Source organism: Dipodomys spectabilis, unplaced genomic scaffold (genome assembly GCF_019054845.1).
Source record: "Dipodomys spectabilis isolate Male_0828 unplaced genomic scaffold, ASM1905484v1 ptg000032l, whole genome shotgun sequence".
Taxonomy (NCBI): domain Eukaryota; kingdom Metazoa; phylum Chordata; class Mammalia; order Rodentia; family Heteromyidae; genus Dipodomys; species Dipodomys spectabilis.
The window spans coordinates 22,350,391-22,361,048 of record NW_024870709.1 but is presented as its reverse complement, the minus strand read 5'-3'; the positions used below and the strand labels follow the sequence as shown (position 1 = coordinate 22,361,048).

The 10,658-nt window shown below is 34.7% G+C and overlaps 1 protein-coding gene across 2 annotated transcripts in view; it reads right to left on the bottom strand.

The window, feature by feature from the left end:
• Positions 1 to 372: 372 nt before the first annotated feature.
• Positions 373 to 10,658, bottom strand: part of Epha6 (EPH receptor A6) — a 732,346-nt gene continuing 722,060 nt past the window's right edge. For both annotated transcript variants that reach the window (XM_042676999.1, XM_042677000.1), the window contains exons 17-18: positions 1,380 to 1,529; positions 373 to 492 (exon numbers count right to left, since the gene is read on the bottom strand). In XM_042676999.1, the coding sequence (XP_042532933.1) occupies positions 378 to 492; positions 1,380 to 1,529 (265 nt within the window). In that variant the 3' untranslated portion in view covers positions 373 to 377. The remainder of the gene's footprint in view (positions 493 to 1,379; positions 1,530 to 10,658) is intronic.

The following is a 10,658-nucleotide window of genomic DNA, read 5'->3' as shown; positions in this document are numbered from 1 at the left end:
GTCAGCTATTTCTCATCTACCATCAAACTACATACATCATTAAGGATGAAACACCTGGACCAATTTCTTTAGGTTTAGTCCATGAACACTTTCCAAATACTTCTATACAAAGTAGCACATCCATGCTGAGTTATGTATTATTGTGTAGAGATAATCTGCAGTGGGTCAAGCTTTTATCTGCAGGCTCATCAGAGAGGGCCTATGTAGCATGATTTTAAAATCCAGGTCGGAAGCATAAACACAAGCTGAGCAGCCACAGTCTGAACAGGAATTGTGGTTCATGGAGGGATGTTTGAGAATCAGAAGAGAGGATGGTGGAGAGATATCTTTCATTTAGAAATATTGAGGCACAAAACACAGGTTATTTTTTAGTGCTTTCATACATGAAATCCTTTCTCTTGTATGTGCATCATGTGTAAACGTAAAGTCTGTATGCTGCTGACTATTCGTCTCTGGTGTCCAATGAGTATGACTCCAATTCTCCGAATATCACTGAGAGAAAGGGGTGGGGGGAGAGAAACTAGAGTTAATATAACTGCTTAATTTTGTATTCAATGGAATATAAATGATCAACAAAAGTTTGTTCCATTTTTCTTCTCTCTTGCTCCATAGAACCAAGTTAATCTCAAATTCAATGATACAAGGAAAAACTCACCTCTAGATACCAATATGTTATTGTTTAAATAGTTTTTAGGCTTAAAGGCAGCATATAATTTAGGTAGCTATTTAAATTAATAATGGCAGTAGCACAAAGCATGCAGAGTAGAAGGAATAATGTGGATACTATTTGAATTCTAATATTACTCAATACCATAAAAAGTTCCATGACATCAAATCACATGGAATTGCTATCAACATTTTGAAATCATGATAATTTTACATGATTTGGTAAAATTATTTTAGAATTTTAATCGACTTGTTTCAATTTATTATGCTCTAGCAAAGACTATCTTCGGGATAATAGAAAATAACTAGCAATTATCACAAGTAGAAAGAGCTCTAAAATGATATGATAATATCACTTTATATGATGAAGGTAACAGGAATCAGTCATACAATATAGTAACCATGAATGATAAATAATTTACCAAGGTAAAGCAATGATGACATAAAGTGTACTATGTGACAAGAGAAATATGCATTCTGTAAACATTTAAAATGTTTGAAAAAGCTATTTGAACTAAATATATTCATTATATGTATAATAGCAATAGAATAGCAAGTATAATAGCAATGTCCAATTCCACTAGAGTGATAGTCACCAAACATGGTAATGACATATTTGCCTTTAGAAAGGTATTTTTTTACATTTGAATTTAAAGTTCTCTGAACGGAGCATCTAATTATAGTAAAACAAAACAAAACAACAACCCACTTACTCAATGCTCATTCTTGAAATCAAGTCAAAAGTTGTGAAACCTGCAGCCATGAAATTATTCGTATATTGCCCCATCTTTATAGAGTCCAGCCAGTCACCAACTGTGACAAACAAAGGATATTCAGAAACTTCACCAGGCGACTCTGGCATTCTACAAGGAGGAAAAGAGAGGACACAGAAAGACACAGACACACACAGACAGACAGATGCACAGAGAGAACTTTAAAACTAGATAAAGCAGAGTTACTCAATATCCTTTTTTTGTTGTTGTTGTTGGTCGTGGGAGCCTGAACTCTGGGCCTAGGCGCTGTCCCTCAGCTCTTCAGCTCAAGGGGAGCACTCTTAACACTTGAGCCAGACCACCACTTCCGGCTTTTTCTGCATATGTGCTGACGAATAGAACCCAGAGCTTCATGCATGCAAGGCAATTACTGTACCACTGAGCCGCCTTCCCAGCCCCTCAAAATTTTTTTTGTAATATTCTTAGAGCTAATATTTAAAGTGATTATACCTTTTATTTAAATAAGTAACTTAATATTTTACTTATCAAATCAGTCTTTTGACTTAGTTTTCTGCTTTTTTGACACTATTCAATTGATATCTTGCTATCTTTCTTTTAAACTTTTTTCTTTTACATAAAAAAGTGCTGTGGAAGATGCAGACTAGCCCCTCCTCTTGTCCCTAAAAGAAGAGTGAAGAGCCCCAAATGATTTCTTCTCACTGCTTCTGACCTAATACTGAATCTGTGTTCTTTTAGGTTTTCCCACAGTTGCTGTGATAGTGCTAATTTATTTGGGCAATTCATTGATCAAACCCAATGTATGTCTTATTAAACATCTAACAAGATTCTATTATTTGTTAAAAATTATATCTGCTGTCATACAATAGATATTCATATTTAAAATATCTCATAATGTTTTTCCATACATAATTAACTATTTTTATTGTGAAAATACCATACAGAGGGGTTACAATAACATGGGCAAGGTAATGAGTACATTTCTTATTAAGCTTTGTTGCCTCCTCCTTTCTTTCCCCTTCCCATCCCTTCTGATCCCCCCCACTTCCCACCAAAGTTGTAAAGTTCGTTTTTCAAGATTTGTACATCTCCTTGTTGCAATGGGTCCACCTGTATCCCTATTTAAGTGATTTGTTTTTTCCCTTCCCCTCCACAAATTATACCAACATCAAATACAATGAAAGCAGGGGTTATACCGTGGGGGAGGGACATACAAATTAACTATTTTATCTGTAAATAGAAACTACTAATACGTTGAAAACAGTTGATTAAACCACATGATATAAGGATTCCTCCAGCTTGAAGCAGAGGGAATAAACATTCTACCTGGTAATTGTCTGGCTAAAAATGTGTGGGAGTGCAAATAAGATTTAAAAGCTTCTGTTCAAGGTAAAAACTGAAAATACCTAACAATCAAAATTATTCCTAGAATGATGAAAGGGGTAACATGAATCAATATTCACTGTATTCCTAAAATGTCATGTTTAATGGAAACTTCTTTGTACAACTACTTAAAGGTAATGTAATATATAAATTAAAATTACTCTAAAATCCATTAAATTATAAAGAGCTGAGTTTTAGTAGCACAAGTACATCAGTCATCTCTGAAAGACTGAAAGTTGCTTCCTTGGGATTCAGGACAGAGTTCCTATTCAATAATTCACTGTGTTCTTTTTTTACTGGCTACACAGAATCCTCCCCATCCCCCTTCTTTAAACAAGGGTCCATTACAGGTAGAAGTTAGAGCAGATAAGGATAGTGGGAGAATACCTCAATATTTGTTCTTTATATGTGATTGGAATCTGTAAAATAAGTGCATATATTGTGGTTACATCGTACTCTATATTGAGTCTAGTTATTTTGAACAGTGACTAGCTTTTTTTTTTTTTTTTACTCTGACTCCAGTTGATTCTGAAGGTCCTATTTTTGAGGTTAAGTCATATACTTTTTTCCTACAATACAAATCGCAATGCTATTTGACTGTGGGCGGTTTCATTCTAGCTAATATCAGAAAGGCTCATAACTTGATCTAAAACAAAAATTAGCCTTGTACAAAAGGTGAAAGACTATTCTAGTTTCTTTCAAGAAAACTTTGACTTGTCACTCTGTTTCTTTGAAGTTCCCTTAGAAGTACACATGTTAATAAGTATCTAAAAGTTATCTAACATTATCTAAAAATTATGTATGAAATACAAAACAATAAAATCTCTATGACAATTCATCAGGTTTTCAAATTGTAATAGTACCACTAATAATGTAGTATCAGAATGTAGAAGGGAATACAAAACAGCTTCTGCAAAATTTTCTTACACTTTTTGGTCAGTTGCACATATTTCAAGAACTGATGCCGAACAAAGTTTAAACATCAGACACTTTCCGTTGATTAGTAATAAAAGTGAACATATTTCCCCTAAGGAAAACCACACAAGAGAAAATTAAATTTCCTAATTGAAAAAGGTGTGAATCTCACAGTTTCAATTATTTGTCAAAAGAAATCTGTTGGAAATGAGCAAAATTAAGTGTTTAATAAGCGACTTTTCTTTCAGATGGTATGCTTGATGCATAGCATTAGAGGATCTCTACTTCTCTGAGATAACACAAGAATAACTTCTGAGCTCTCACAATTTCATACAATTGGTAAGGGGACATGTAATTTTCTAATTTTATGTCCTTACTATAGAAAGGCAGTGGAAGGACATTCTGTAAACTAAATGATTGAGATGGTCTATTTCCTGTTTGAAAAGCATACACTATTGCTTTCAGAATGTTTCTATATCATAATTCCCTTTGTCTGTCCACATCTTTAGTAACCTAGTTACTCTTTGGCCTTTATATGGTGGCACTGGCAGTTGATTTAGTAAGGTCATGTTCCCCTCATTGTTCACAGCCACTGTGCAATAACTTTTCTTTCACCTTATCTCATCGCGAAGTTGAAAAATGCTGCTGGTTTCTGGCTTCCAGGGTTGGGTACCATCATCCTCATATGAATTCACTGGGACGTTATGTAATAAACAATAAGTGCCCTTTCTTATCAAACAATGGCAATGATAAACTCAGTCTGCTATTTGCTGAGCACAGAGAAATCTTTGTTATTTAATGATTAGTCGGGACTGTTTATCTGAGAAATGCTTTCACAGCAAAACCAGCACCTCACATATTAAAAAGTACATATTGTAAAACAGAAGGTCAAGGGTCTGCTCTCTTCTCGGAAAAATAAGGAGGGGATAGAATTTAGGGAATGTTATGTGTAAACTGTGGTCTATTTAGAGTAGAGGAAGGGCTAGCGTGTAGGTATAATAATATTACAGTTTAAGCAATAAAAACATACACTGGATACATCTAAGTATATGAAAATGAGTAATGCTGATAGACCAAAAACTTTCTAATTTAATGAGTCCTTTGAGTTCACAATAATAATCCTTTTAATTTAAAAGGTTCTTAGGTTGTTAATAGATATCACCATTGCCCCTAAAACTTAAGAAGGCTTTAACCTTAAAATTTTATGTCATTATCATGTCACAAAAATATTTTTTTTCATAATTTATGTTTACCATGTAGATATAAACTAGGAAATGTGATCTATACAATCTACAAAGCAATATACTTAAAATGATTCAAGAAAAGTTGTTTACGGAAACATTATTTCAGCTGGGTGCTGATGGCCTATAATCTTAGCTACTCAAGGGGCTTGAGATCTGAGGATCTCTGTTCAAACCAGCGTGTGCAAGAAAGTTCCCATGAGACTCTTATCTCCAATTAACCACTGGAAAATTAGAACCGTCTCAGAATGGTAGAGTACTAGCCTTGAGCGAAAAAGCTCAGGGACAATGTCCAGACCTTGAATTCAAGCCCAACTACTGACAAAAACAATAACAACCAACCAAACAAACAAAAACTCCAAAACATTATTGCAAGAAAAATGCTGCTTTACTATGAAATCATCAATGTATTAAGGCTTTTCTCCCCTTACCATTTTAACATAACAAACAAAACACTACTGTTTAAAATTTATGTATGTTTAGCAAAACCAGCCAGGTAGAGTACATTCTATTTTATAATGCCTTTATTTCATGTAATTATATTTTCATGTTTCAACAGTTTTCATATTCAAACCAGTAAAAATATTGTATATGTTGCTTAACAACTTGTTTAAACCCTAAAACTAGACTCACATTGCTAACAACATATTTTCATTGTAGATAATTGTGTAGTCTTAGAGCATGTGTCTTTTTGTTTTAGTTGAATTACTTTCTTGGCAAAATATCTGCAAGATGGAAGATATATTTAAGTAAGTTAAAACTCCCATGTTGATAGAAACTGTATTTTTATATCTTTCCATTTTATTCAGGCTTTTCACATATGTTGGAAGCATTACAAAAAGCCATGAATCAAAGGATCATTTAGAGTTGAATTTTAGATTCTTTGTAGAAAATTCCCTTCCATGATGTAATGACTGATTCATGATGAATGATCTGTCTCACTGAATTCTATTGTAAAAAAATTTAGAAGAATGTCTGTTGATAGAGTGGTTAACTTATTCACAAAAATCCTGTTTATCTCTTATATTCCAAAAATCTTTGTTTATTATGTATTTTCGAGTGGGGGAAGTGGGAAGTGGGAGTCAGATGACTCATTGTTAAGTTTCATAAGCAGGTATAACCAGACCTAGAACTATCACTGCAAGGTTCACCATATTCTGCATTACTGCTTATATAAGAATTGCTCATCTCACCATTTTACAGCATTTAGTCAATCCACATAATAATATTCTAGTAAAACATTACTTATCTAGTTTTACTTAATTGGATAAAGGAGACAAACTCTATTCAACTTGAACATAAATCAATAAAGTAAATTTCCTATTAAAATGAAAGCATAATTGGACTCAAAATGCTAAACATTCTCAAATGAATATAATATAAACATGCCATCTATCTTGTGGAAGTTCATACTGGTGAACATTGTTCAAAATAATCTCTCAGTGTTAAGTTGGAAGCATATATTATTTCTGTTAGATTTTTATTTTCAGTAAGTTTTCAGTTTCTTATTGCTATGCACATTGTGTGTGTGTGTGTGTGTGTGTATATATATATATATATATAAATGTATACACACATGTAGAGACTGATAACTGGGAGAAAACATCGAGGGATGAAACTTCAAAGTAAATTTAAAATTTGTATATTTGCTTAAACATTTGGAAAGGATAGATGCAAAACAAGAATAATACTTTAAAAAATCAAACACTCTACTGTAATTTTGAACAGAACACTCAGTACATATTTCACAGAACCAGAATAATAGGTCAGTGAATCTCTGAAAAAGCCAATTTTTTGTGGGGAAATAATCCAGGGTTAGAAAAAGATTTCATACCATATGCTAAGTGCAATGCATTGAAAGTGGCTGTCAAAAATGTCATCATGAGTTTGATCACTAGCACTGTAAAACCAAAAACAAAATGTGGTCTGTATTTGACCTTAGTGAAAAAGACTGTTGTGCTGATTAGTAATGTCTTCCATATCAAGGGAAAAAACAAAACAAAATGAAACATGTCTGCCAGCATCAAAAAAGAAATAAACGAACTTCCATCTACAGAAATGCCTGAGGATGTAGTTCTGGAACAATGTTCCTGCCAGATTCCCTCATTTCTCTATATTGTTGTACTTACTACTTTCCTTTCCCCTCCTAATATTCTTCAAGTGGCTGAGCATGTTAGGAGTATGTTTGGGGAATATATGAACTTAACTATTTGCTACTTAATCCCCTGGGTGAGGGAATATACTTTTACAGCCTACATGCTGTTGCTATGCTAAAAATTCTTTTAGGGATTTTTAATCTTCCCCATTTATGAAACCTTTTTAGCCTAGAGAAAAATCTAACTGGAAATGTAAAAATGCAACTACTACAACTACTATATAATCGTACTGTTCAAATAATGTTGTACTAGGAAACATCTAATCATTTTCTGTAATTCTATACTAGTAGTGGAAACAATAAGGGATTTGGCATTGGCAAATCTCAGCCTTCATGGGCTACGGATTACTTGCTATTACCATTGACAAACTTACCCTCTTTGAAACTTCATTCCTTTATATGAATGATGGGGACTATAACAGTGATGATTATAGACACAACTGCTTTAAGTGCTCAGCATATACAATGACTGGCATACAGAACACGTATCAACAATTGTTATTGTTCAGAATATATATTAGAATTTGTATCAGTATTACATTAATGATATAATTCTCTTGTGCCAGAAGTTTCGGTGAATTAGATTTAGATTATCTAATGTGAAAATAGTTTTAACTGTTTGATCAAAGTTTCATACTTACTTTTTCTTTAATAAAACTTTGAATATCAGTAAAATTTCAATGCTAATTTTGGCCAGACAGTTACTCTTTTTTCATAAAAGCCAATAGTGTTAGCAACAAATATCAAAATATGACAAGTTGTCCATGACTCGATACACAATTTAGGAAGTGTTGGTTGTATGCTGCCCAGGCAGCACTGTGTAAGATCTTTTAAAAAATGCACAGACAGTTTTACATCAAATTGTTGAAAGTTGCTACACCCAAAAGATAGCTACTGGCACATGATTAACTACATGCATGGATTAGCACATTTCACATGTTTCTAAAGCAGCGGTTCTTAATTTTATTTTCCTTCAACATTCATAAATTATTGGACATCAAGTGCCAGAAAGTTCAATTATAGACTTATATATACTAAGGAAAATAGTTATAGACCCAAAGGATGAAAAAAATTAAGATATCCTTAAATGTAGCCCAGTAGGTAATGAGAATATTAATGTTATGTTGGTTAGGGCAAGCCATGATATCTGAGGGTATGGACCACTTGGGAAACTGTTGTCCATTCCTAAGGGAATGGTCAAGAAGCTCATTATCTGCAAAAATACTTTGTCAGTAATATGCTAGGGATATGGAGGTTGACTACAAGAATTATTATTTTTCATACATTGCAGCTCTGCCCAAAGGGCATTATTCAGCTGACTATACCTAGTCCACTCAGTAGGCTTCAGTAGGAATCAGAGGCGAATGCTGAAGAGAGTGGAACAGAAATGTGTAGGACAATGTATGTGGGAAGGGGGAGGTAAATAGAGCTGGGTGAAAGAGAGCATAAGGTAATTGGTTTCGCTGGTTCTGTTGAACTACAGGTCCTCAGAAACAACCCAGAGCTCTCTGGATGTATACTGACTTGGATTCGGGAATAGCTACAAGGTTGATCTTGAGTTGATGTAGAGAAACAAAGGCAGGGAAACAAAACCACACATTCCCATACCATTCCCAGTGCTGTTCCATGCACAACCTTGACCTCAAGCAACCCTCTTTCTGCCAGGGATTATTCACCATGTGAAAGATACAAATAATTCTTTAAAAGGCAGGGCATGACTGTAAAATGAGTGGAGGGTACTTTGAAATTGCTACTGTGAAAGGATGACTGCTTATGCCAAGATGATAGTTTTGAAAATAAATTTTGACTATTCATTCACTATACGGTAGTATTTATAATATAATATTACTTAGATATCTGTTTACTTTCTTCAGAAGGAAGGGAACAAGCATATTTGATGCTATAAACAGCTCTAAATATTACTACAGGATAGGGACAGGCACCAATTATTCCATTAATGGCTGCTCTGCCTCTGATCAGTAATTTTTCCTTTTAGATCCTCTGACTTTTGAAAGGAAAGACTACAGATATAAAGTTTGTGGCTTTCTAACATGTTACTGTAAAATTATTAAACCATGGGCTTCATAGCCTTCCTCATTTGCTCTTGTCACCTTAATTTCTTCCACACTATTCTGTCAAGGAAAAGGGTAAAAGCTTCTCAGGTGAAAACTTGAGAAAAAAGCAATTAGGTTGGAATAAAAGCCATGGGGACCTTGTGGATGAGAGAGTGATGTTAGTACAGATGTGAGAGAAAGCTGGGAGTTTGCAGATCCTGGAGAAATAGAGAGTCTAATAAAAGTGACTGTGGGCTATGCACTGAGGTTCTTTCACATGACTGAAAAACATGTAAGAGGAAAGTTGATAATTCTACCTGATGTAGAATTTATGCATTTCCTTAATCCAGTATCACTCTGGGACAGATCTCTTGCCTTGCAACCTTAGAAGATGGAGAAGCTCTGTCTCATGGAGAGATATGCCACAATTTTGCAAGCGCAAAAACAAAGCATTCTTTAGCTAATGTTTCTGTCCTTTACTTGCTATACCACTGCACTAAGCAGTTCCAGTTCTCTGGCACTCTGTGGAGAGTAGTGGGGTAAGTAGGTGACCAGGGAAACCTGTTCTGGCTGTTGCCAATATAAGAATGTTGATAAGGTTCAGGTATAATACTCTTAAAGCATTGTTCCATTGTTTCTCCCAGGAAAAAAAAAAAGAGCAAAAAGCAGTAGCACATACATCTTTGTCAGAAACAAGGATAGCAAATCAGTCACAAAACTTCCATTTGGTCTCTAAGAGATTAGACTTGAGAACTAAATCAAGGTGTCAGTCTCATATATAAAGCACCCAGCTCCTATCTTGCATATGGCAAGGCTATCACAGAGTTTGCATTCCATTGTATTCCTGCACACTTCACTAAATCCTCTCTGTCTCTGTCTCTGTCTCTGTCTCTCTCTCTCTCACACACACACACACCTCTCATCCTGATTGACTTCTGGGTCCTTTTTGATTTTTTGACATTTTCTCATCTTAAAGTTCTTCATTAATGTTTTCCAAATATAATGAGCATGTGCAACCTCAAAAATACTCTGAAGGAATTGTGTTATCTGCTTTTGTTCAAAAAGAAAGGTAGAGCCATTGCACAGTGAGACAGCTTTGTGTGCTAGGCTTTGGCACTGAAGTATGTAAACCTTTCACCACAAGAAGTCCAGACTGTGAGAAAAACTGTCTTTTCCATCTAAGTGTGTTGCTTCAAAGTTCATCCTTTGGCCTGGTGGCTTGGCTCTTGTTTAGGAAAAGAGGAACTGCTTTCAAGACGGAATCAAGATACACCCCAAATTGTTCAAGAAAAAAGCTGAAGGTGTGGGTATATTTTGAGATTACTTGTGTACTGTTAATCTTATATACATTTTACACTATTCAAGCTAGCCCATCATGAGCAGATTGTGAACCTGAGCTCAACCAATCAGAGTAGGGGCAGCAGGGCTTCCTGCTTTAAGGTTCAATAGGGGAGAAGATTGCCTGAGTTTGTTTGCCAGATTTTTAGCTGATGAAACACCCTTCTGCAGAAAT